At 46.7% G+C, this 26,359-nt stretch overlaps 1 protein-coding gene, 1 long non-coding RNA gene and 1 pseudogene across 2 annotated transcripts in view; 2 read left to right on the top strand and 1 right to left on the bottom strand.

Moving 5' to 3' along the window:
- The first annotated feature begins 14,742 nt into the window (after positions 1 to 14,742).
- LOC123063169 (probable protein S-acyltransferase 7) lies at positions 14,743 to 18,337 on the top strand. The gene is made up of 5 exons (XM_044486902.1): positions 14,743 to 15,022; positions 15,629 to 15,811; positions 16,518 to 16,814; positions 17,232 to 17,465; positions 17,558 to 18,337. The coding sequence occupies exons 1-5, from the start codon at positions 14,948 to 14,950 to the stop codon at positions 17,987 to 17,989; spliced, it is 1,221 nt and encodes a 406-aa protein (XP_044342837.1). The 5' UTR covers positions 14,743 to 14,947; the 3' UTR covers positions 17,990 to 18,337.
- A 1,233-nt stretch (positions 18,338 to 19,570) lies between these two features.
- The window catches only part of LOC123063171 (uncharacterized), a 10,941-nt gene continuing 4,152 nt past the window's right edge, over positions 19,571 to 26,359 (top strand). The window contains exons 1-2 of the long non-coding RNA XR_006430152.1: positions 19,571 to 19,829; positions 19,976 to 20,293. This is a non-coding gene — a long non-coding RNA (uncharacterized lncRNA). The remainder of the gene's footprint in view (positions 19,830 to 19,975; positions 20,294 to 26,359) is intronic.
- On the bottom strand, positions 20,413 to 25,055 carry LOC123063168 (uncharacterized; annotated as a pseudogene).

Raw genomic sequence — 26,359 nt, 5'->3', positions numbered from 1 at the left:
ATTGGGCGAGGACTAAGTGACCTTAGCTCAAGGAGAATACGGTGAGGACTTGGTGTCCTGAGCTGCGTGTTCAGGACTGGGTGTCCGGGACTGTGTGTCCCAAGGTTTAAATACCTAGCCGCTCCAACCAGACATACAGTTGTCACAGCAACTGGAACTGGTCCAACACATCATTGTCTTCAACGAGTCACGGGTTTCATCTTCACTTCCTTTTACTTACTGTTACTCATTGTGAAGCCAGTGCATGCTTGCTATACCTTTTGTCTTCACAACGTAACTGTATGATTTGTTTGGCTTCATAACTTCTTCCTACTTGATCCTTATTACACTTCAGCTACTTGTCATTGTGCTTTCACTCTATTGAATACTTGACCATGGCTTGCCTAGTGTAATCTAACTTCCGCTGCATAGTGATAGGCTTATCTCTACTGTTTGTCTTCATAACTTCCACGTTTTGAAGACTTTCATAAAAATCGCCTATTCACCCCCCTCTAGTCGATATAACGCACTTTCAATTGGTATCAGAGCAAGGTGCTCCCTTGTTCTGTGTGATTCGGTTTAACCACCTGGAGTTTTAGCTATGTCGACTGCAGGGATAATCAAAGTCTCCGCTGCGTGCCCCTCCTTCGATGGAACTAAATATCCCTACTGGAAGAATAAGATGCGCATGCATCTTGAAGCCATTGACGTCGACCTATGGTATGTCATCGAGAACGGCGTTCCCAAGGCTGGAGAAGGTGTCACTACTGCTGATGTCAAGAAGTTCACTCAACTGGACTCTACTGCCAAAAATATCATCTGTGGTCATCTGACAAAAGGACAGTATGGCCGTGTGAGTGCCTTGAAGACATCCAAGCTGGTCTGGGACTGGCTCTCCAAGGTCAATGAAGGCATCTCAACCCAGAGAGATCAGAGAATCAGTGTTCTTCGCAACCTCTTCAACCGCTTCAAGCAAAATGTCAATGAGAATGTCCAGCACACATTTGACCGGCTCAATGACATCACAAATGAACTTCAAGCCCTCGGCGCCACTGAGATCACCAAACATGAAATCGTCAAGACGCTGCTGAGATCACTTGATAGTTCATTTGACATCCTAGCCCTGATGATTCAAGAACGTCCTGATTTCAAGACACTCGATCCGTCTGACATACTTGAGAGGCTCAACACACATGAGTTCCAGCTTTCTGAGAAAAGAGATATCTACGGTCCAAACTATGGGCGAACTCGTGCCTTGAAGGCAAAAGTTGTTTCCTCATCTGAAGAAGAATCTGACAGCAGTTCTGATGATCCTGAAGACATTGGAAGGGAACTTGCAATGCTAGTGAAGAAGTTCCAAAAATTCACCAAGAAGAAAGGCTTCAGAAAATCTTCACGATCAAGCTCAAGGAATGGTGAAGCTTCTGCTCATGACTACAAGAAGAAAACATGTCACAAGTGCAAGAAAACTGGACACTTCATCTCTGAGAGTCCACAGTGGGACAATGAGAACAGAAGGAAGAAGAAGAGCAAGGAATATGATTCTGACGACAAGAAGAAGAAGAAATACTCAAAGTCTTCTTCCAAGTCTTCCTCAAAGTCTTCATCACACAAGAAGAGCTCATCTGGCAAGGCACGTGCGTTTGTTGGCAAGGAAATGGATTCAGAGGAGGAGTCCGCTTCTGAGGAGGCAGAGGTGGAATCTGAGGAGGAGTCTGATTCTGGCATTGCGAGTCTGGCTACAGCATACGTCGCCAAGTCCATCTTCAACACTGAAGACAATGACTTCATCACCGACATTGATGCAAATGACAAGAACGACTCCACTCCTACCTACTACTTCATGGCACGCGGTGCCAAGGTAAACACACACACTACTCGCTATCAAACATCTAGTGACGATGACTCTGACTGTGATTCAAAACCCAGCTACAAAACACTTGCTAAAATTGCAACTGAACAACAGAAATCTATGGAACATATTCAAAAACTGTTAGACAGAAGCGATGATCTGTTGGGTGCTGAAATGAATCGATCTGAATCCTTAATTGAAGACATAAAAAATCTTCACGTTAAGTATCAGGAACTTGAAGATCGTCTTGATACTCTCACAACAACTCATGAAAAGCTTTCCTATGATTATCTTCAAAGGAAGCAAGAACTTGAGAAATTGAGAGCGGCTCATGAAGATCTTCAAAAGGAAAACGAATCACTTCGCGCCGAACAGATCAGTTCCGCTCAGGAAGGATTTGAACCACCATGTCTTAAATGCATTGAGCGTGATAATGCTACTTCTGTTGCTGAATGTTCCACTGCTATTGTTGTTGCAATATCTTCAACTCTTGATGTGGTAACTAACCCCTCTGCTGAGGATACCACTGCTATTGCTGATGAGAATGCTAGGTTGAAGACATTTCTTGAAACAGGGATGTACAAAAGTCTTAAAGGACATCAGATATTATGTGATGTCCTCAAGAAGCAGATTCTGAACTGAAACCCTAGGAAAGAGGGTGTTGGGTTCGTAAGGAAAATAAATGCAGATGGCTCTTACTGGAAACCTGAGCAGTACCCCAAAACCACATGGGTTGCTGCAAAGGAACCTTCAGCAGATCCATCCAATTTATCTGGCTTCACATGTGCTAACCCCATTATTATTGATGAATCCTTTGATGCAAACTATAAATTGTTTAAGAATCAGAATGGTGAAGTGTTTGCTAGTACATTGGTACTAACTGCAGGAATGGACCGCTATGATGAAGATCTGGGTTCCGAAAAGGTGTCTGGAAAATCTTCCTGTGAATGTCTTCATGACACCTCACTTGAAGAAGACAAACCTCAGACCAAAGGCTTCATACGGTCCAAAGGCTTCATACAAACAGAGGACTCACCTGAGTCACACTAACGCAAATGTTTTGCAGGGAAACCATACTCAGGCATATGAATATGAGAGCGGTTCATCGAACCGTCATGTTCATATAACCAAAAATTATTCTGCTTATTCCTATGAGTATTATTGTCCACCTGCAAGACTGTTTGCTAAGGCTTCAAAGCCAAAATTCTCAGATGCTGCACTTAGACTTATTGCTTCTAAGCCACCCTTGAAGATGTGGGTGGTTAAAAAAGCTTAACTCTCTTTTGCAGGGAAAGGTCTCCAACAGAAAAACAAAATCTTCTGATGCTATTGCTGGGGACCTTAAAAATCTTGTAGGGCGCAAGATAAAATGCCCGAATGGCATCATTATGTACTTCGTTCCTGAATCGCATGCTACTCTCCCTATTAGTCCTAATCTGGATCTAAGTTTTCATAACCCACTGGTTCGTCAAATGTTTTTGCTTCACAACTCTCTTCGTGAAGCCTATCCCCCTAACTGCACTGTAGGGTACGACACCAGCGTCTTCAAAGTCTTTAGAATGGATTATTGACAGTGGGTGTACAAATCACATGACTAGCAAAAGAAGCCTTCTTATGGACTCAACCTTACGTCCATCCGACAAGAGCCACATCACATTTGCTGACACTGGTAAAAGTAAGGTATTGGGTCTAGGTAGAGTTGCAATCTCAAAGGATCAACACATGGATAAAGTCATGCTTGTTGAATCCCTTGGCTTCAACTTAATGTCTGTCTCAATGCTTTGCGATTTGAACATGATCGTAATGTTTGGAAAATATCGTTGCCTAGTACTAATGGAATCTGACAAGTCTCTAGTGTTTGAAGGGTATCGAAAAGATGATCTGTACGTGGTAGATTTCTCAGCAGGGCCACAACTTGCAGTATGTCTTCTTGCAAAAGCTTCAGAATGCTGGCTTTGGCATCGGAGGCTTAGGCATGCTGGCATGAGGAACCTCCACACCCTTATGAAGAAGAAGCATGTCATAGGCATCGAGGGCGTCATGTTCAAGAAAGATCACTTATGCGGTGCCTGTGAAGCAGGGAAGATGACAAGGGCAAAACATCCTTCGAAGACAATCATGACTACTACTCAACCCTTCGAACTGCTTCACATGGATCTTTTCGGCCCCACTCACTACTCAACTTTTACTACTACTGCTTGCCTCTATGGCTTCGTCATTGTTGATGATTACTCTAGATATACTTGGGTGCACATAATCCTTTACAAGACTGAAGTGCAGGACGTCTTCAGACGCTTCGCGAATCGTGCTATGAACAATTTTGGCGCCAAGATAAAACACATCAGAAGTGAGAATGGCACTGAATTCAAGAACACTGGCCTTGATACATATCTTGATACCTTGGGCATCACACATGAATTCTCAGCTCCGTACATGCCACAGCAGAATGGCGTCGTCGAACGCAAGAACAGAACGCTCATTGAGATGGCCAGAACAATGCTAGATGAATACAAGACTCCAAGAAAATTCTGGACTGAAGCCATTGACACTGCATGCCATACAATCAATCGTGTTTATCTTCACAAGCTTCTGAACAAGACATCTTATGAACTCCTAACTGGCAAGAAGCCAAATGTCAGTTACTTCAGAGTATTTGGCGCAAGGTGCTGGATCAAGGACCCACACCACACCTCAAAGTTTGCACCAAAAGCACATGAGGGCTTTATGCTTGGATATGGAAAGGATTCGCACTCCTACAGAGTCTTCAATCTCTTTCATTACAAAGTGGTTGAAACAGTGGATGTGCGGTTCGATGAGACAAATGGTTCACAAAGAGAGCAACTGCCAAATGTGCTAGATGAGATTCCAGCTAGTGAATCAATCAAACTAATGGGAACTAGAGAGATTATACCTTCTGAAGCTCAGCCTGAAGAAGAACTTATCATCTCAGCACCTGATCAACATGAAGACAATGCTCAGCCTGAAGACATTCCTCCCAACAACAACACAGATCAGCAAGAGCAAAGTCTTCGCCCTGTACATCCTCGTGTTGCCAATGAAGTGCAGATTGACAGAATAATTGACAGCATCAATGCACCTGGTCCACTCACTCGTTCAAGGGCAACTCAGCTAGCAAATTTCTGTGGGCACTTCGCATTCGTCTCAATATCAGAACCCAAGAAAGTTGAAGAAGCCTTCATGGAACCTGAATGGATTCAAGCTATGCAAGAAGAGCTTCAACAGTTTGAGCTGAATAATGTATGGGAACTGGTTAAGCGTCCTTGATCCACGGAAGCACAACATAATAGGCACCAAATGGATATACCGCAACAAACAAGATGAGCATGGTCAAGTTGTTAGAAACAAAGCTCGTCTCGTTGCTCAAGGATATACTCAAGTGGAAGGCATTGACTTCGATGAAACATTTGCTCCCATGGCTAGGCTTGAAGCCATACGCATTCTGCTGGCCTATGTAAATCATCATAACATACTTCTATATCAAATGGATGTGAAAAGTGCCTTTCTCAATGGCAAGATTGAAGAAGAAGTGTATGTTGCACAACCGCCTGGCTTTGAAAATCCAAAACATCCTGACATGGTATACAAGCTCAACAAGGCACTGTATGGCCTCAAACAAGCCCCTAGGGCCTGGTATGACACACGCAAATACTTCCTGAAGAGCAAAGGCTTCATACCTGGTTCCCTAGATCCCACTCTTTTCACGAAGACATATGATGGTGAACTGTTTGTGTGCCAAATATATGTGGATGACATTATCTTCGGCTGCACCAATCAGAAGTACAGTGAAGAGTTTGGATACATGATGCAAGAGCAATATCAGATGTCCATGATGGGGGAGCTGAAGTTCTTCCTTGGTCTTCAAATACGACAACAACGCAATGGCATCTTCATATCTCAAGAGAAGTATCTCAAAGATTGCCTGAAGAAGTTCGGTATGCAAGACTGCAAAGGCTTCACAACACCAATGCCAGCCAAACATCATCTAGGTCCTGACGACAATGGTAAAGAGTTCGATCAAAAGGTATACCGCTCCATGATTGGTTCTTTGCTTTATTTATGTGCATCTAGGCCAGATATTATGCTTAGTGTTTGCATGTGTGCTCGATTTCAAGCGGCACCCAAGGAGTCGCATCACTTAGCTGTGAAGCGAATTCTTCGATATTTGGCTCACACCCCAACTCTAGGACTATGGTATCCAAAGGGCTCAGAGTTTGATTTGGTTGGATTTTCGGATGCTGATTATGCTGGTGACAAAGTTGATCGCAAGTCTACATCAGGCACATGCCACTTTCTGGGACGATCACTTGTATGTTGGTCTTCAAAGAAGCAGAACTGTGTATTTCTCTCCACTGCTGAATCTGAATACATTGCTGCTGGATCTTGCTGCGCTCAGCTTCTGTGGATGAAGCAAACACTCAAGGATTATGGCATTCATCTGAAGCAAGTACCACTTTACTGTGACAACGAAAGTGCCATCAAGATTGCCAACAACCCAGTTCAGCACTTGAAGACAAAGCACATTGAAATTCGTCATCACTTTCTCAGAGATCATGTTGTGAAGGAAGACATTGATATCATACACGTCAACACTGAAGAACAATTGGCAGATATCTTCACCAAGCCCTTGGATGAGAAGAGATTTTGCAAGTTACGGTGTGAGCTAAATATCCTGGAATCCTCAAATGTCCTGTGATCAGGCACACATCCTAACCCTTATGCATATGATGACTTAGATGTGCAACACACAAAGTAAAGTATATCTTCAATCAATGAAGACATAAATTCTAAGTGTGAATACATTAATGTGGAATTTGACTTCGGAGCGCCACGATAATTGTGCGCCGTGTCTGGGTCTAATACTTCCTATACGGTGGGTAACGCCACCACCAAACGTTCTATTTTGAAGTGTTTCACTCATGGCGTTACCTTGCAATATCTTCACATTTGGTTTGGCTTCGAACTCAACATGTCTTCATGATTATCTTCACTATGTTGATTATATAGATGTATACATACTAGTGTTTTGTCCTCTATAGCATTCACTTATAGCTATGTCTTCTTGGTTGAATCTTTTGAACTAAGTGAATGTGATCAGACCCTAATCTCTCTATGCTTTCTATCTCAAATTCTATCTCTCCAAGTCATATGCATTCTACTGAAACTGTCGAATGTCTTCACTGCGTCCTTGTCAGCAGAAGATATAGAGACAACCATAAAGTCCGTTTTCAATGCTCATTCCTCCACATAAAATCCGGAGAAACAGGAACGACCGCCCGACAATCCAGGCGTGCGTGGGACGTGGAACAAACCCCAAACTTCCGCAAACAGGCCACGCGTTCCTCAGATGCGAATCGCCAGGGGCACCTGTGTAATAGCACAGTGCCGCCCCTGTGCCTATAAATTCACACTTACCGCGGTCATTATCTCCTTCTTCCACCCTCGCACGAACCCTAGCGCCACCGCTAGCTCTCGACGACGCCGACGACGAAGCGCTTCGCTGTCGCAACCTCTCCGACGCCGTCCTCACGCCGACCGCGGACATCGTTCTCTCCGCCGTCACCGTAGGTGTCTTCCGTCGCCAAGTTAGGGCACGGAGGACTGAACTGCTCGGCATCATCTCCCACTTCCGTCTAGCAGTTCCAAGTGTGGTAAATAAAACTTCTTTTTACAGCCCCTTTTGATCTCATGGTTCTGTCACTTTCTACCATAAGAAGTTTATCTTCACACAAATTAGATCTCTCAATCTGCATCTCATAACATGCCTAGTATATTCACTTGTGCTTCATGAAGGAGTTAGATTCCTCACTTGTACTGATCTGTGGGTTCGTACAAATCTGGAACCAACTTCTTATCTATGAGTGAATGTCTTCGCACGATGAGGTCAATGTCTTCTAAACTGATTAATCTTCAAAACCTTCTGAGAATGCATATGACCTCTTCCCCTTCCCTCGCACCTTAATGCTGTCACAGGTACATGTCCGTGGGAGAATCCTTCGGTTCTCATAGTCTGCATTTATTTGCAGAATTCCTACAGCATCACATAAATTTTCCTGAAGCCAGTTCCTGTTGGTCCAGCAAAAGAAAGCCTTTGAAGCCTTTGAAAGTTTTGAAGCCTTTCAAGTTAAAGTTTATGGCTTCAGAAGCAGCAGCAAGGAAGGGGGGCAGAAAGCGACGTGAAGGAACTTCCAAAGATCTGCCTGAAGACCTGGCAGAAATATATAAAACAGATCCTGAAGAGAATTATGGGCAGCGCAAGACCCGAATCCAATGGATTCGACGCTATTGGGCTGAACAATGGTTCAAATACCGCTTCACAACCCAAGAGTATGCTGAGAAAAGTGCCATCAAAAGACCGTGGGGAGACATCTTATACAAAAACCTTGTACCCAGGTCCAGAGATGAAGCTATTGCCCAAAGCTTCTATCCATGCATGGTTCGAGGACCACAGCCTGATGATGCACATCCGTCGTCACTACTCTGGTGTCGTGACGACAATCTGTTCAAGCGCAACTTCCAGTTTTCCCAACAATCAGCGAAGCAGAACAAGAAGAAATTTGGGTTAGACTTCAACCCTGGTCCCTCAGCACCAAGGGCAGATGGCACACGCGAAGCAGAACCCAATGTCATCGGTCCGTTTGCCAACCTCGAAGGCCTCATCACCTACATCCTGGTTCAAGGGACTGCAGTGAATGAGCCTGCAGCTGACACTGAGTCTGATGAAGCGCCTGCAGTGCCTGCAGTGGTGAAGCCTAAGCAGTCTAAGAAGCCAAAAGCTTCAAAGCCGGCCCCTTCACCAAAAATCTCAAGGGCGAAGCCATTGGCAACTGCACCTCCTGAAGCCAGTGTGCAGACTGAAGACGTATCCCGCGTCTCCAAGCCCCAGAAGGCCAAGATGCCTCAGCCACACACCGGCAAAGAGCTCACAGCTGCTACCATTCTGCGCAGCGAAGCCATTGATCTATCAAGTGATGAAGATCTTGGAGATGACGCTCTCGAGCAGCTCATCAAGAGCAAAGAAGAAGCTGAAATATTCAACAATCTGCCTCTCTTTGATGTTGCCATCATCCACGACTTCATTGACGAGTGGTTTGCCTCCCCTAATATCAGCTTCGAAGATCTGCAGCTGCCCGTTGGCCTCAGCGTCGCCTTCCAAGGCGCTATTGCTTCAGAACTTGCAATTGCCCAGCGCATTGTTGAACTGAAGCAGAAAATTGATCATGAAAAGGCTCAGTTCAAGAAGCATGTGGCCAAGCTCAGCGTGCAAGAAGTGAAGAGCTTCAAGATAATGATGCACGAGCTTAAGGAAAACTTTCTGAAGAAGCATGCAGAAGCTCAAGGTTCACGTGAGTGGATGAAGTCTCTGGCTGAGAGATGTGTGCAAGCCTACAATGAGGCTGAGAAGCGCAAGGCACTTGGGCGTCCTGGCATCGACCCCAAGATGGCCGCGAAGAAGAAGAAGAAGCCTGCTATGGCTGAACCAGAGGCACCTAGGCAAGAAGCAGTTCTGATTGTGTTCCCAACTGCAACGACTGGCTCGAAGCCAAAGAGCCGGTCAACAGCTTCAGAGCTCAAGAAGACAAGAACTGCTGAGGCTGAAGCCAGGAAAAGGAAAAGCTCTGAAGCCTCTCCTACTGCCCCTAGCAAGAAGAAGCGAAAGATCAAGAAATCTCGGGCTGCTCCCACAAAGCCCTTGATAGTTGAACCTATTTCTATGGTTCACCCGAACGCAGAACGACAACTGACAGTTCATGAGCCTGCTTCCACAGAGGCTCCTGAAGCTGAAGACATACCAGCAGTCGACCCCATCGCTGCTGAAGACATTGGTCATCAGGACAATGTACAAGATGATGCAGCCCTTCCTCAGTATGGACACAGCGAACTCATCAGCATTGGTTGTCCTTTGACGCCAATTGCACAAGATGCATCATGGGCGGATCGCCCTCAAGAGGAAGAAGACCTTGAGGCCCAGCCCACTCCAACCCCACAGGCGTCGTCTGCGTTCCGCAGGCTTCGCAGAGGTCCAAGGCCTCAAGTCTATGCTGAAGACATTCCGGCTGCATCAGCCGAAGAAAATGAAGAAGTACCACAAGATCCTACTCCCCCGCTACACCATGAAGCAATTCTCCAGGAGAACGTGCCTAAGTCTGACCCTCCAGCTAGTCAAGTGGAGGCTGAAAATGTTGAGGCTGCCACAACCAACACTGAAGCCAATGTGGAGCCCTCCCCACCAAAAGCTTCAGGAGACAGCGAAGCTACTGATCCAGACACTTCTGTTCCTGAGTCTGTTGCAGGTCCTCAATTTGATTACCATGTTGAGCACAGGCCTCATGTCCAGAAGCCAGTCCCAAGGCTGCCAAGGTTCCCAGGTCCTGCATCAGCACCTGGCTCCTTTTACATCAATAGCTTCAAGGCAGACAATACGTTCTTCAACAGCTCCAAGAACCCATATTCAAGGGAAAGGATTTCATCAGATAGGTTCTAGAGCTATCCTCAGCGCAGCTACTATTCATGCATCCTATACAACCAAGGTCGCATATTCCTGCACAAGCGCCTTGATGTTGAAGCCATTGCTGGTCTGCCCTGTCTAGAGGAAGCTTTGGATTGCTTTAAGCAAGTGGGTCTGCTGCAGTTTGTCACTAATGAAGAGCACTGGAATGAAGAGCTTCTGCTTCAGTTCTATGCCACCCTCCACATTAAAGGATACAACAGAGATCAGAAGACTTGGGTCCTGGAGTGGATGACCGGCAATGTCCATCATGAAGCCAATGCATATCATTGAGCTCACCGGCCTGCCCACTCCTGGCGAATTCTTCGAGGAAGGCTGTCAACTACATGCTGAAGCTATTGAGAGCATATTCCAGAGGCCTGAACCAAATATGAGTCAGATGCTCTCAATGATGAAGCCATTGCCCCATGATGCACCCTATCCAACTGAGTTCTTCGTTGAAGACCTTGAGTACCTGCCCAGGACCATATATCACATCATCCGGCGGACTCTCTAGCCCATTAAGGAACACTCTCCACATGCCAAGATTGAGGGTGCAATAAAGACTCTCATATTCTATATCCTTCATGGCAAATGCTTCAACGCACAGGATTTCTTCATACGCCAACTTGCAGGGTCAGGCTCAGATTTATTTGGTTTGAAGTTCTATGCTCCTTGGGTGATGAGGCTGATCAAACTGCACTCTGCGATCTCGTATCAGCCCTCAGCCCGAAACCATCGGATCTTCTTGCCAGATGTGGATACCTCTGCTGAAGTTATATATCCTGAGCCTGTCAAGCAACCTTTAAGTCTTCAGAATGCAGAACACCAGAGCTTCACTCAGAACGATGAAGGTGTTGAAGCCATCTCTAGGGTGTATCCTTTGGCTGGCACTACACGTACGCCACACCCTGCTTCAACTGAAGCCACTGATAGTGCAACTGCTTCAAGACCCAAGAAGCGCACTCGTGTTCTCAACGACCGAGAGCTTCTTGTGGCCCTTCATCAAAAACAAGATATGCATCATGACTGGCTAAAGCGTCAGATGAAAAGCCTCTTGGTGGATGTTAATCGTCTTCGAAATCTTGCCACCAAGAATGCTTTTGTCACTCATGAAACCTGTCGTCGTACATGGAAAGGGCTATCAATGATGTGTACTGAAGCTGAACTTGAAGAGGATGGCTTCACTGAACGATTCAAGTTTGACACCACACCTCCTAGAAGGGCTGTGATGCGCAACACACCATCACTTGAAGACTCTGAGTTTTCTTCATCTGCTGCCATAGTCACTGCCAGAATCATTGATGAAGAAGACGATGCTACATCACCGCCACCTGCTTCAGCACCTCCAAGCTCTTCTGCACCGCCAAACACCTCCAACGACCCTGCTGCTCCTGGGAACGAGTAGACACTCTATGTCTTCAAACCTTTTTGGTCCTTGCTGACAAAAGGGGGAGAAGCATATGGGTTTATAGTCTTCAAGCGGGTCCATATGAGCGGGTGCTTTATGTTTTGCTATATTTTTGCTTCGTGCTTACAACTCTCGTTTTTGCTTCATTTGGTTCTTTGAGTTGTAACACTAAAACTCGATGGTCGTCTGCTACTTGTTTGCCACCCTGTTTGCGAAGATAAATTCCGCATGTGCGACGATAAATTCCGCACTTATCTCATTCTGCAAACGTCCATTTTCCATTATGCATGTCATTATCTTCATATATATTCACATGCATAGTGGATTGTCATCATAAGCTGAAGTGGATCTCCACAAGTACAACCTGCCATGTGCATTTGCATTCCAAAAGCAAATTAACTTGTATGCACATCTTCAGGGGGAGCCCTTGCAACTTATGAAGACAATTCCTTATCCTTTACAATTTCACAGACTATATTCCCCGTTGAAAACTTCAACTAGTTTGTCATCAATCACCAAAAAGGGGGAGATTGTAAGTGCATCTAGTGCCACCCCTAGTTGGTTTTGGAGTATTGACGACAAACCTAGTTGAGGGACTAATGTGTTTGTGAGAATTGCAGGATAACACAGGTAGAAGTCCCTCATTGATTCGGTTTTACTACCAGAGATGACCCCTAAAAATGTATGAAGACATTGAAGCCAAAGGTGGTATATGAAGATATTCACATTGAAGACTATGACAAAAGAAGACACGTTATGAAGCCTATGGAGCTCGAAGACTTAGATCTTTCGTAGTTCTTTTTCTTTTGTGTTGAGTCATAGGAACCACTGTACTGTTAAGTGGGGTCCAGGAGAACCAGTCAGAATGACTGAAGTGATGCCCAAACTAAAAACCTATGTCTTCGAGTGAAGACAATGAGAGCGAATCTTGTCCAGAGCCGGACAAGTCAGCTTTGCTTGTAGCCCAAGTAAAGTTGCCATGAGAGTTTGAAATCTGACCGTTGAGACACGTGTCAGTTCCTTAGTGACCCAGGGTCATTTCGGACAAATCAGGTCGGGTTGCCAAGTGGCTATAAATAGCCCACCCCCTACAACCATAAACGGTTGGCTGCTTAGATTTTAGTGCACGGCTTTTGTCGTTTGAGAGCAACCCACCTCGAAGCCTTTGAGAGAAAATTCCTAGCGAGGAGAAAAGCCCTAACCACCCAGAGCCAGAGAACATTGGGCATCACTTAAGTCTTCTTGTCTGTGTGATCTGAAGACTTATTACATTTGAGGACTGTGAATCCTCCAGACGGTTAGGCGTCGCGTTCAGAGCATCCAAGAGACATTGTGGATTGCCAGTGAACGAAGTCTGTGAAGGTTTGGGAGTCTACCTTGAAGACTTACCAGAGTGATTGGGCGAGGACTAAGTGACCTTAGCTCAAGGAGAATACGGTGAGGACTTGGTGTCCTGAGCTGCGTGTTCAGGACTGGGTGTCCGGGACTGTGTGTCCCAAGGTTTAAATACCTAGCCGCTCCAACCAGACGTACAGTTGTCACAGCAACTGGAACTGGTCCAACACATCATTGTCTTCAACGAGTCACTGGTTTCATCTTCACTTCCTTTTACTTACTGTTACTCATTGTGAAGCCAGTGCATGCTTGCTATACCTTTTATCTTCACAATGTAACTGTATGATTTGTTTGACTTCATAACTTCTTCCTACTTGATCCTTATTACACTGCAGCTACTTGTCATTGTGCTTTCACTCTATTGAATACTTGACCATGGCTTGCCTAGTGTAATCTAACTTCCGCTGCATAGTGATAGGCTTATCTCTACTGTTTGTCTTCATAACTTCCACGTTTTGAAGACTTTCATAAAAATCGCCTATTCACCCCCCCTCTAGTCGATATAACGCACTTTCACGAAGCCCTGCTGGAGTACCACGCTCCTCCACCACCACCACGCCGTTGTGCTGCTGCTGAATGGAGTCTTCCTCAACCTCCCCCTCTCTCCTTGCTGGATCAAGGCATGGGAGACGTCACCGGGCTGTACGTGTGTTGAACACGGAGGTGCCGTCCGTTCGGCACTAGGATCTCCGGTGATTTGGATCACGACGAGTACGACTCCTTCAACCCCGTTCTCTTGAACGCTTCCGCATAGCGATCTACAAGGGTATGTAGATGCACTCTCCTTCCCCTCGTTGCTGGTTTCTCCATAGATAGATCTTGGTGACACGTAGGAAAATTTTAAATTTCTGCTAAGTTACCCAACATGTTGTGTTTGCAACATGTCCTATGTTTCAAACGTCCAACTGCATCCGACACAGATCGACGAACACGACATGTGCTTTGTTGCAAACAATGAGCACAATCTGGCCTATGTTTCACACAAACAAGTCGCAGTGCAGATTCAACAACCCCGGAGCCGGCTGATTTTCTTCTCGCATTGGCCGGTCAACGCGTAGCACCGTCCAAAAACCTATAGTACTCCCTCCAGTCCATATTAATTATTGTTGATTTAATACAAAGTTGTACTAAGTTAACGACAAATAATATGGACATGAGGTAGTAGTACATTTTAACCAACATTGCTATCATTTTCCTCAGCTCCTCCCACTATATGCATTTCATCCATCCGAAAGACAGGCACCGTGTTCCTTCTCTTTTCCAGTTCAACTGTTCAAGGGATGTACTTGAATTACAAAATGGTGCCACCTTTTTTTTAGGAGAATGGTTCCACATTTCAGTTGTACTAACCCCACTGGAGCAACTTTCAGCAGCACAGATCACAGCACACCAACGTCCATTAAACAAACAAAACACATGGAGACTAGAAAGGGGAGAAGCTACTCAATCATATTCAAATGAGCTACTCAGCTCTAATCTAATGACTACGAGGAGGAAAGCAAAAAATCCTAAAACTCCAGGGGTGTCAACGCAAAACAAAAAGGCACGGACCCGGTTATTACTACGCGTCCCCAGCTAGCGAGCCCCCATCCATCCGCTTCGCTCTCTCTCTCTCTCGGGGTGTGTCAGGTTTCTCTGTCTGGGCTCCCGGCATCGGCGGCGGCGCGGCGGCGGGCGGGCATTGGGAGGGAGCTCACGGCGGCAAGCGGCGGCAGGCGGAGCGGGCGCGGGAGCTCTCCGGCGGCCATGCCGCGATCCGGGGCGTGATCCCGCCGGGGATTGCTGGCCCGGGAGGGCCGCGGCGATGAACGGCGCGAGCGCCGGCTCCGGCTCCGGCGGCGAGGGGCCGCTGGTGTACCAGGCCTGGAAAGGGAACAATGTGAGCCCGCCGCCTCCCCTCTCCTCTACCCCCCCTTCCATGTTTCTCTCCCCCATTTTACCATTTTATTGGGTGCGCGCGCGGATCTGTGCGTCCTCGAGGTGGTCGCTAGATTGGCCTGCGGAAATGCATGCTAGGGTCCTTCGGCTGAGCTCCGCGTAGATGGTTGCTCGTTTTTTCCCCTTGTGTTTTACTACGATTTTGTGCATCGTGTGCTAGCCTTCTAGGGGAGTGTAGGTTCTGGGACATGTATGTGGTGTCCTTGTTCCTGTTCTTGTTCATGACAAGGACAGTAAACGCCAGTGGATAGTTTTGATTCGGCGCTAGTTAATGTGGTAAGGAGATGAGTTTTAGCTGAGACTTAATAGTTCTAGTAATGGATGTATTAATGGTCCTTCCACCTGATGATGCTAAATGTAAATATACATCTCGCTTCATCTTGTTCTTTCCCGAGGGAATTATGCATAGAGAAAGTGTCATTGGTGCCTACATTAGCTTGGGACGAAGTTGTCTGTAATTCTGTATGAGATCTTCAGACTGTTTTTGTGCAGGTAAGCAGTGGGGAAAATGTGACTGGGACTGATATGATGTACTGTCTATTTGCAGGTGTTTTTCCTCCAGGGGAGGTTTATATTTGGACCTGATGCGAGATCCTTGTTTGTCACCATGTTCCTCATTATCGCTCCAGTAACAGTCTTCTGTGTGTTCGTCGCGAAAGAATTGATGAATAGCTTCTCTTATGGCCTGGGGTTACCGGTGATGGTTGTGGCAGTTGTATTCACGGCATATGTGAGTACCATTTGTACCCCTTTCGGATCACCTTCTTCCTTGATTTTTAGATATGTCTTGCACTCAGTACATGCTATTGTTTGGGGATAGTCGGTGGGATCTTCATTACTTACAAGCTGCTTTTCAAGTTCAGATAATGTGCATGCTGTGGATCTTTTTTTTTTATGAAAGAGAGGGAGGCCTCCCTCCAATTTCCATTAAAAGAACCAATGTGGTTCAGTTACAAGGCTGTCAATATATTCTGGGTTTTATGTGATTACATGTCCAATCAATAGGAAGTCAGAAACATCTGAGTTGAAGTACAGTTTGTACTACTATGAGTATGTGCCTTTGTTTTAAATTGTTCGTTAATTTGCCGATTTGTTCAAGATAATATAGATCTGAACTATGATATTCGCTAACTGAACTGTAATACCTTCCTTGATCATGCATGGCATGTTTATCGCCCAATTGATCCTGATTTTATAAATGCAATTGAGTTTGAGGATATTAAGGAAGGGGGCCATAGCTTGTTGCATCCTTGCACTTGTTGGCAAGTAGCACTAGCATATTCTGATGCTGCTATCCCCTCATATCTTGCAAACTGGATATAAAATACAATGTTGTTGTCTCTGTTTGTGATTTTTCCTGGTAAACAGAAAAGTGTATGTATCCACAGTACTCTTCACTTACTGCTTTGGCATTTCTGTCACCTGTCACTTTGCAGGATTTGAGTCTTCTATTTCTCACTTCTGGGAGGGATCCAGGAATCATACCTCGAAATGCACATCCTCCAGAACCTGAAGGTTTTGAAGGCAATGCTGAAGTTGGAGCTAACCAGACTCCACCATTGCGTTTGCCCCGAGTGAAGGATGTTGTTGTGAATGGAATCACTGTGAAGACAAAGTACTGTGACACCTGTATGCTGTACCGGCCTCCTCGATGCTCCCATTGCTCTATCTGCAACAACTGTGTCGAGCGATTTGACCATCACTGCCCATGGGTTGGGCAGTGCATAGGACTTGTAAGTTCATTAACCGAATACATATACCTATAAATAGCATGCCCTACCTTTTTTTTTTGCATCGTCTTGTGCATGCCGCGCTCATATTTTGGTTCATGAGAATTTATCTACCCAAATGATAAGTGCCACACGTGTGGCACGAAGTAACACCGCCCTGACGTTTTTACAATTAAAATTGCCATACCGCGAGCACGGCCTTTTTCAATAAAATCATCGCGCAATAAATCAACAAAACCTAAAGTCATTTCGCGAGGTCTAAACTTGTTAGCTTGATTCACTTGCATATGCTGACAGAATAGTATACTAGCACTTCATATTGTGGTATATAGAGTTTCCTGTTTCATTATGCCCAGTTCTGTTTGATTGATAGATTCTGAAATAATTGAAGTGCTTACAAGTTTGCATATGATTGTGCAGCGGAATTACAGGTTCTTTTATATGTTCGTCTTCTCGACGACTCTTCTCTGCCTCTATGTCTTTGGATTCTCCTGGGTGTACATTATTAAGATCAGAGATGCGGAGCAGATAACAATATGGAAGGCAATGGCAAAGACCCCTGCGTCTATTGCTCTGGTTGTCTATACGTTTATCGCGGTTTGGTTTGTTGGTGGCCTCTCAGTGTTTCACTTGTATCTCATGAGCACTAACCAGGTAAGTGATGTTCCCTGAAATGGTATATTCCCAGTCTCGCATTGTGATCCGTTCTGTCAGTTGCTAACCATTGTTGCCTTTTACTGCTGTAGACAACATATGAGAACTTCAGGTATCGCTATGACCAACGGGCCAACCCATACAACAGGGGAGTCGTGGAGAACATCAAGGAGATCTTCTTCACGCCGATCCCTGCTTCCAGGAACAACTTCGGCGCCAGAGTTCCACAGGAGCAGGGCCTGAGGCCTCGCTCGACGAACGGTTTCATGAGCCCAAACATGGGGAGAGCTGTCGGCGACATCGAGATGGGCAGAAAGCCGGTGGCATGGGATGAGCCCAGGATGGCAGCTGAGATAGGCGACCTGGGAGGTCTGGGCAACTTGCTGGAGGACAAGGATGGCAGGTTCCGCAACGCATCACCAGATCTAAGCCGTGACGCCCTCGTGGTTGGAGGCTTGGATGAGCAAGGCTCCTCGGTGATGAACCCACCACGGACGAGCTGGGGAGTCGAAGCGGGCAGGTGATGGTGACTGGCCAATGTGGCCATGTAAGCAGCTATAGTGGAGGACTAAGGGGTGTATGTTAGTGCCAGCTTGTTCGTAGTTTGGTGTCCGGTTGAGACTCGAGGTCGCTGATGTTGTTATTAGGGCTATGACCTGGTTGTTAATTCTTGCATCATGTATCAGTGGTTTTTAAGCAGATTGTTGGTGTGTGGGGTCTCCAGTTGAGTAGAATCTTAATTGTGTCTGTATATAGTTTGGAGTGGTGAACCCTGAAATGGATTGGTTTGCTTTGGCTTCCGTTGTCAAAGATTGTGAACGGCATTGTACCTTTCAATTTATGCTGCCACTCCAAAGCTTGAATTTCTGCCTCTTTTTTAGTGGCCAGATGTTGATTTTGTTGTTGCTGCATTCCTTGTAGGAAACTTCACCATCTTGTTATTGCTCATGAAATGGCAGTGTGCTACTCTACTACTAGAAACATGCTCGCCCTGCTTTATATTTGGCTGAACACAGAAAAAAACACATGAAAGACGCGAAATCCTCAAATGCTGATCAAACACAGAAAAAACACACAAAAGACGCGAAAATCGCGAAATCCTCAAAGGCTGACCAAACACAGAAAAAACACACAAAAGATGCGAAAAGCGCACATGAGCGCATTACTAGACGACGCTAGAATGTTGCCGAGGAGAAGCACAGGAGATTCGTCGCTACAGTGATAACCACCCACACTCATCAACGACACCTTAAGATTGTAACACCGCCATGCGCGATCACCATAGTGTCCATCAAAACAAACGCAAGTTTCACCCACAGTGCCGATGGGAAGGGGGAGGACCAAAGCAGCGCCCAAGGGGAATGCGACACCTGCAGGCATCACCACCACCAGAGCCAAGACACAAAGCTTTCGCTCGACCCATCCAACCCTATGCGCCAATGGGACATTGCCACATACCCTACCTGATGAGGGACTATTGCAGCGATCGGGAACTCCAGATCCAGATCAGGGCTAGGCCGCCACCGCCTGCGACAACTTTGCCAGGACCACCAACAAGCGTGCATCCCGCCACCCACATCTCCGAAGCACATTGCCAAGACCTGCTAACACACTGCTCGCTAGAGAGCCAAGACATGTACTAGGTCGTCGCCCCGGCATCCTTGGCCACAAGCCCGCCCTCACGGCAAACCTCTCGACCACTGCAGGACAGGACGCACAACCCTCAAAAGATGAATTATTCGCGAACCAACTTATGGTTGGATGGTTAGGAGGATAGTGGTATCCCAAACCCATCAAGTTCAAGTCCCGTTGCTCGCATTATTCTGAATTTATTTTAGAATTTCAGCGGTGCGTGTTCAGTGGAAGGAGACGTTCCGATCGACTACATGGCGCCCGTGATGATTTCGTCAATCTCAAGATGATATATCGGCTCAGTGTCTCGGACGTGCTCGTAGGGGTAGGGTGTGCGTGTGTGTTCGTAGGGGTGGATGAGTGTACGCGCGTATATATGAGCGCCTACGTCTTGTTCTAAAAAGGTGAATTATTCCAAAAAAAATTGGATTGTTTGGGTAGCAAAATTAAATTTATCCAATAATGGAAGGAAAATGCACTTTTTTCTCATCCGTATCGACGCCGCCACCGTCAAGCCCCCGCGCCCCCGCAATCCCCTCCTCTCTCTTCCTCGGCCAGGGTCGGCGGCCGCACCTTCGCCGTGGCCCCCGATTCCCTTTGCCATCGCTGGTCCTCCCCCTCCTTCGTCGCGGCCTCGGTCGACATAGGAAAGATCGCCCAATACCAACGAAGCGGAAGGACAAAGCCGTCGTCAGTGTCGTGTTTTGCGGCTCGTCGTCGTTCAGATTCGAGGTAAGGTGGGCGCACCGCGCCTCCTCCAAGGCTCCAACTCCTTCCGATCTGCTTATCCCAAATAGGAATTAGAGCAGCAGAGATTACATTCTCTTGCTGAATTTCCTCCTCGACACGCCTAATAGGCCGTGCTTCTGTCTCTGCAGGTCTCATGCTTCGATCTGATTTCTTACATGAGCAAGTGAAGAGCCGTGATTGCTGCATGTGTCTGCACAGTTTAAGTGGATTGGTAAATTCTGGAACTGCATTGGCTTCTCCACCGGCAAACAGTTGGAGAAACTACACAGATCAGGAGGTTGTCTGCCAACCAAATGTACGCTAATGCTTGCCTGGCGATCTGGAGATGCAGACAGTTGTGGATCGCACTTGCTTAATCTGCATGAATTTCTGCTTCAAGTACCTAGGCAGGCATCAGTGTAACAGCTACTCAGCTGATTTGAAGCAAATGGATGCTTACATTACAGGTAACTATATCATGACACACATCAGTTCATCTTTGAGTTGCAGAACCCAATCAAAGCACAATGATATCACACTTTGCATTAATAAGAAGTCAAATGTGTCCACAAACACCCCACTTTATTACATGATACTGTACACAAATGCAAATGATGTTCGATACAGAGGAAAGCCACACGAATTTAAATCCAAGCATAGATACAACCGTTTATGCTCAATTGGAGCCACTAGGGCACTCATGTAGAGCAAGTAAACGGACATACTTCAGTTGTAATGCACGCAGAACATAAACACGCAGCAGAAAGAAATCAACAGACAAGCAGAACATATTGCAATCCACACTAGCACACGCAAACTACACCATGGGATGAAAGGACAGGCCCTTCGGGTGTCAAACCTGTTTCTTCCAGCAGAGAGATAGTGCTGCAGCATCATCGTAATCCTCTTCTTCATCTCCTTTTGCTTAGTCTTGAGTTTCTGGTCTGTTAATTTTAAGAGTAGGCTTGTTTTTATGGTATTTAATGGCCTCCCTCACCTGATCAGGGACTTGGCCACCAACACCGTTGACGTTGAACTCGAGCTCCTTCAATCTGGGAAGTTTCTTGATGCCGGAGAGAGATGTGGAAGATGACCAGACAATCTTCTCGAGCCTAGGAGCTGACCCGCTGTTGAAATCAATCTCGGTAATGGCTAAGCAGTCAACAACAAGAAGGTTGAGCCATAAGAACTCATCTTTTTTCAATGTAATCTTGTTCTGACTTCCACTCAAAGACTTGTCCAGGAGCACCAGAGAGCGTATATTTGGTTTCTTGGTGAGTGTTTGTAGAGCATCTTGCTCTAGCAATGTACCACGAAGAGTTAGCTTGGCTATCTGTTTGGCATCGTCAAGCAAACTGCCGCAGAAGCTGCTGTTCAACTCAAGCTCATTCAGTTTAAGAAGATTGTCAACTCCAGAAATAGAACATTTGCTGCTGATAGACAAAACCATCTTCTCGAGCTCACTGGCTGCCTCATCCTCAAAAGTAATATTAGTCAAGTCCAAGTCCTCAACAAGAAGGTACTTGAGGCATCTGAATTCACCTTCCTTGAAGTTCAGCTTTTGTTCGCTGCATACAATATGTTGGAGCCTGACACACCGTAACTTGGGCAACTTGGCAAGGACTTCCAGATCATCTTGGCTCAGCAGAGTGTGACATAGAGTTATCTTGGCAAGTTTGTTGTTGTCACCTTTTATGAACAATGGAAGAAGACGCCCCTTCTGTGTGGTTCCCCTGATGCTTAGACTCTCAAGGATCTTGGGGAAGTGTTTTAAGAGAGAGCCAGGCAACTCTGCACTGGAAGGAGTAGCCTTGCGTGCTGAGACTACGGGAGTAGTAGTGATTGACAGAGAACGGAGGCACTCATGTAAGTCACCGATCTCCTGAAGCAAATTCCTGAGGTGGCTATCCATATCATGGATAACCACACCTAGCTTCCTCAGCTGCCATAGCTTTCCAATATCTTTTAAATCACGACTCTTCTGAGCCTTTACATTGGATAGTACCTCCATGTTTAGCATTTTGTCGACACTATGAGGAATCCGGGGACTGGATTCAAAATTGCTTGGATCAGTGTGACCAGCTAGCAGGCGCTTCAGCTTCAAGAGCAGGATATGTGTTGTTGCATGTGAAGGTATATCAGTTTGTCGGATATCCAGTACCTCTAGCTCACGGAGGTTGTTGATTTCACTTGGTAGCTGGGTAATATCTGTTTTCCTTAGGCTCAGATACTTGAGCAGTAACATCTTGCTGCAGATTTCCTTGAGGTACCGATGGTTCTTCTCAAGAAAGCACCGACAACCTTCTAGATCTAGCACCTTGAGCAGGGATACTTGAGATGATTTATAGAGCCCATGGAAGAATTGATCAATTCTATCAGAGCTGCGGAGTTGGAGATCATTGAAAATGGAGAAGTGGCGAGCCAAGTGATGTGACAGGCGTGTCTCCACAATGTGTTGTTTTCTGGCGATGGTGGTGATGAATCCATGAACTGAATCACTTACGAGGCAGCTCTTTACTTTTCCCATGGCATCAATATCAGCAGGATCAACAAGGCAACGGCCAACGAGTGTGTCAAAACATCGGTTGGCCTGACGCACAGAACTGGGCCAATCTTCCTTGGATGTCAGCCCTTCTGCAACCCAGCGTGCAATCAAGGTTGACCGCCTGATCTTTTGTCTGGGAGAGAAGATAGCTAGGTACAGCAAGCAGGACTTGTATTCTTTAGGCAGGTCATTGTAAGAGAACTTGAACATCACCTTAGCAATGCTGTTGAATGATATTGTTGGTAAAGCCCGCAGGGTGCTGTGCAGCTTGTGTAATTCCTCACCGCTCCTCTTGGGGTTAGCATACAGAGCATGAGTGAACACCTTCATGCAGAATTCATGTGGCTCACACTCGTACAAGATATCATGAAAAATTTGGGGGTTATAGCTGTCTTCATTCTTCTGCTGACTAGTAAGCTCGAGTACTGCATCATGGTAGAGGCCAGCAAGAGAATAGTCTATAGGTTCTCGCGGTGGATAGCAGTATTCTTTAGCCAGCTGGATGTCCTTCGCGGTGGTGACAATCATCAAATCAGCGCTGCAGTTTAACAGGCTCAAAGCATTTCTGGTATCCTCCCAAGCAGAAACATCCATCAGCTCATCAACTTTGAGGATAAACAGGGGGCATTCATAATTATTCGAGTCCGGAAGACGATTCAAGTTTTTTTTAATCTCGTCCACGAGCCCTTTGATCTTAAGCTGCTCTTTGAACTCGTGCTTCATTTTGTCCATCATCTGATCCGTGAAACGGGCAAATATGTTTTCAGAAACAGTTTGTGTGTTTTGATCCGGAGCACCAGGTTCACCTGTCCCTTCACTTTTGTCATATTTGCCTTGCTGCAGCTCCCGTAGGATGTCTTATTTTGCGTCGTCGATGAGTTTTTTGATTTGATCCTCACCCAGTGTAGCTGTTGTGGTCTTTTTAGCTTGTTTGTCGAAGGATCTGTCCGAAGCTTGCAGGGGCTTGCTGCTGCTCTTGGGGAACAACTTCCGCAGGATGTGTGCATATTGTGCCTCATTGAGCTGAATCTGTGCCGTCTGCTGACCTTTGATTTCTCCGCCTCCTTCCTCCACCATATGCTTGGCTGTTTCCCCCCCTCCCCCGCCTCCTTCCTTCTCCTCCATATGTATGGTTGCTTCTCTTTCCCCGTCCTCCGTATGTTTGCCTGTTGCTTCTCCTCCTCCTCCTTCCTCCCTATGCTTAGCTGCAGCTTCTTTTCCTTCTTCTGCCCCCATATGCTTGGTTGCTTCTTCCTCTTCAAGATTCTTGTCCTTTTCCTTTGCTTCCATATGCTCTTTAAGCTTCTTGACAATGATGTTGCTGTTGTCCCACACTGGTAACCTATGCATGTCTTTGGTCTTCCCTTTTTGATCTTGTTGCGACGCTGCCTGGAGCAGCAGCTGAAGTAGTACATCTAGGTCCAACTGGTCAAAATTACCCTGCAGCTTGTCGCCCTTATTCTCTAGTCGACCTTGAATGTCACTTCTGATTTTGTCAATCTTATCATAAATCTTCATCTCTCTGATATTCTCATCAATTTGAAGAAGAGCAATAGCCCTCTTCTTTTCATTGTAAATTTGCAATCTTCTCATGTAAGCTGACCAAGGGTCAAGATACTTCTCCTCCACTTGGCCTTCTGTGCTTTGATCCTGGGGTTGGGATTTGGCATGCTTGAGCTCGCGTAAAATGCAGAAGAGAACTTCCTTGGGTCGTAGCGGCGCAAAATGCAGGTGCACAGCCGGGATGTCAACCACGACAATGCGATGGTAGCCGCCCTCCGGGTTTTGACTCAAAAGCCAAATTTTTTGTACAAGAGCGATGAGGTCCTGATATGTGTAGGGTGCCGCCACCACGACCATGGACAAACTTTCGCTGGCTTGTGAAGGAACTCCATATGCCCACTTCCATAGCTTTGCCTTGACGTAGTCGTCTAGAGTGCGAGGCTCAATGAAGGCTCTTCGAGCAGAATGACCGCTGGCTGCCATCACCCCCACGAGTTGATCGTCACCGTTTTCTTCTTCTTCATCATCGTCGTCCCCAACAGCAGCATAGCCACCAACCATAGCAGCCTTCGATGACGATGCTGCCGTCGGAGGCGATTGCTCCTTCCCTGACTTGGCTGGAACCTCCACGCCATATCTCATCCGCCGCTCGCCAACGTCGCGCCCGCTCCTTGAGCAGGCGCAGCTGCTGAGCCGCACGGTGCTGTGCGACCAGCTTGTGCAGGAACCAGGTCGTCCACCAGAGGTAGCCACGGAGCCCGCCTCTGGCACGGTGGATGTCAGGGTTCCCCCTGTAGAGGTAGAGGTCGATGCAGTTGTTGCAGTCCTGGGCGAGCAGCCGCACCTGGTTCATCCAGGTGCGCACCTGCTCATCGTGCTCGCCGCCGGGGGGTGCCGACTTGGCCAGGTGCGTCAGGAAGCTCTTCATGCTCTCCATCTCCTCCTTGATGAACTGTACGTCGTCCCGGACGCCACGCAGTAGCCGCGCCTCACTGCGTATGACGACCAGCAGGGAGCTCACGGCGCCCGCCGCGAGCTCGGCCATGGCTCCCTCTCCTTGTGCCGGCTGGTTGGGTTGGTTTCTAGTTGAATTGGTGGATGCTAGCTGAGCTGGGTGGTGGCGACGACGCACACATTCTTCCCCTCGTATGGGAGAGCCAGAGGAGGGAAAAGAAAGAAACGAACCAGTTCAAAGCGTGCCTATGTAATCGCTGGGTCCAGTGCACGCTCTTCCAGAAACGAATCTTCTTTTCTTCTTTATTTAAGATCGTCCAGAAACGAATCGGTTCGAAGCGTGCCTCTGTAATCATTGTGTCCATGGCTCCTCGACGAATCGCCCTCTCACCCCATGGGGGATGGGCTGATGTTCACTCAGCCCGCGCTGTGAGGAGGCTTGATCGCTTCTGTCTCTTGACACATCATAGTGAAAAAATACTTCCTCCGTAAACTAATATAAAAGCGTTTAGACCACTACTTTAATGATCTAAACGCTCTTATATTAGTTTGCAGAAGGAGTATATAGACAATCATCCAAATGCATCGTCTCTTAGACCTCTTGTACTAGGTAGAATCATACCACGTATATGATACTAGTCTATAATATTATCTAAATCAAGTCAAATCTTAACTAAATCAAAGCTTTTTTTTACTTTCCCATACCCATATTCTAATCTTACGAAAATCTAGAATATGTTAAGGTGCAACGTATATGTCGGACATGATTGTTGTTGAACCACTAGATTACAATGCATGGATAATTAGCTAGTCTTATTTAATTGTTTGTAGAATCCCAATATGAATTTCTAGACAAGATCTTTGACATTAACTTTTCTCGTTTCACAAGCTATGATGTTGTATCCTAATATGAACCCCAATATGAACCGACCAGTGAGCCGGGATGTTGAAACGGTGAGCTGTGACCAACAGGAGAAGGCGACCGACGACGAGCTGAGATGGTACGACGTGCGAGGGAGCGGAGTTGCGATGGTGTATCTAGGTCATGGGACCGGGCGATGAGGAGAGGAGCCGACAACCAGCACCTCCGCGTGATGGATATGTGGGGATTCTTTTTGGATCGTGCCTCGACAGGTGACCGGCAGACGCCTGACACTGCCCGAACGAAAATCACTGTTTTATCCAATCTTAGAGCAACTCTAATAGGGCGACCCAGTCCGCCCGGGTTTATTTAGGTCGGTGCGGACAAAAGCGGCGGCTCAACGCGTCGACCCAAACGGACGCGTGTCCGTTTTTCGTTCGCGGGTGACCCGTTCCCGGCCTAATTTTAAACCGGATTTGTGTCGGCGCGGATACGAGACGGACGCGCGCGCGCCTACTCCTTCTTCCGGGCCCGCCTGTCGGTGGCAGCCATCACCATTTCCCCCATTTTCCCAAAAAACACTCCCGCCCGCGCGCGCTCCCGCCCCCAACCAGCCATGGAGAACGCCATCAACCTCGACGCCGCCGCCGGCCTCGCCTCCCTCACCTC

The sequence above is a fragment of the Triticum aestivum genome, chromosome 3A (genome assembly GCF_018294505.1).
Source record: "Triticum aestivum cultivar Chinese Spring chromosome 3A, IWGSC CS RefSeq v2.1, whole genome shotgun sequence".
Lineage (NCBI taxonomy): Eukaryota > Viridiplantae > Streptophyta > Magnoliopsida > Poales > Poaceae > Triticum > Triticum aestivum.
This window is presented reverse-complemented; position numbering and strand designations above follow the sequence as displayed.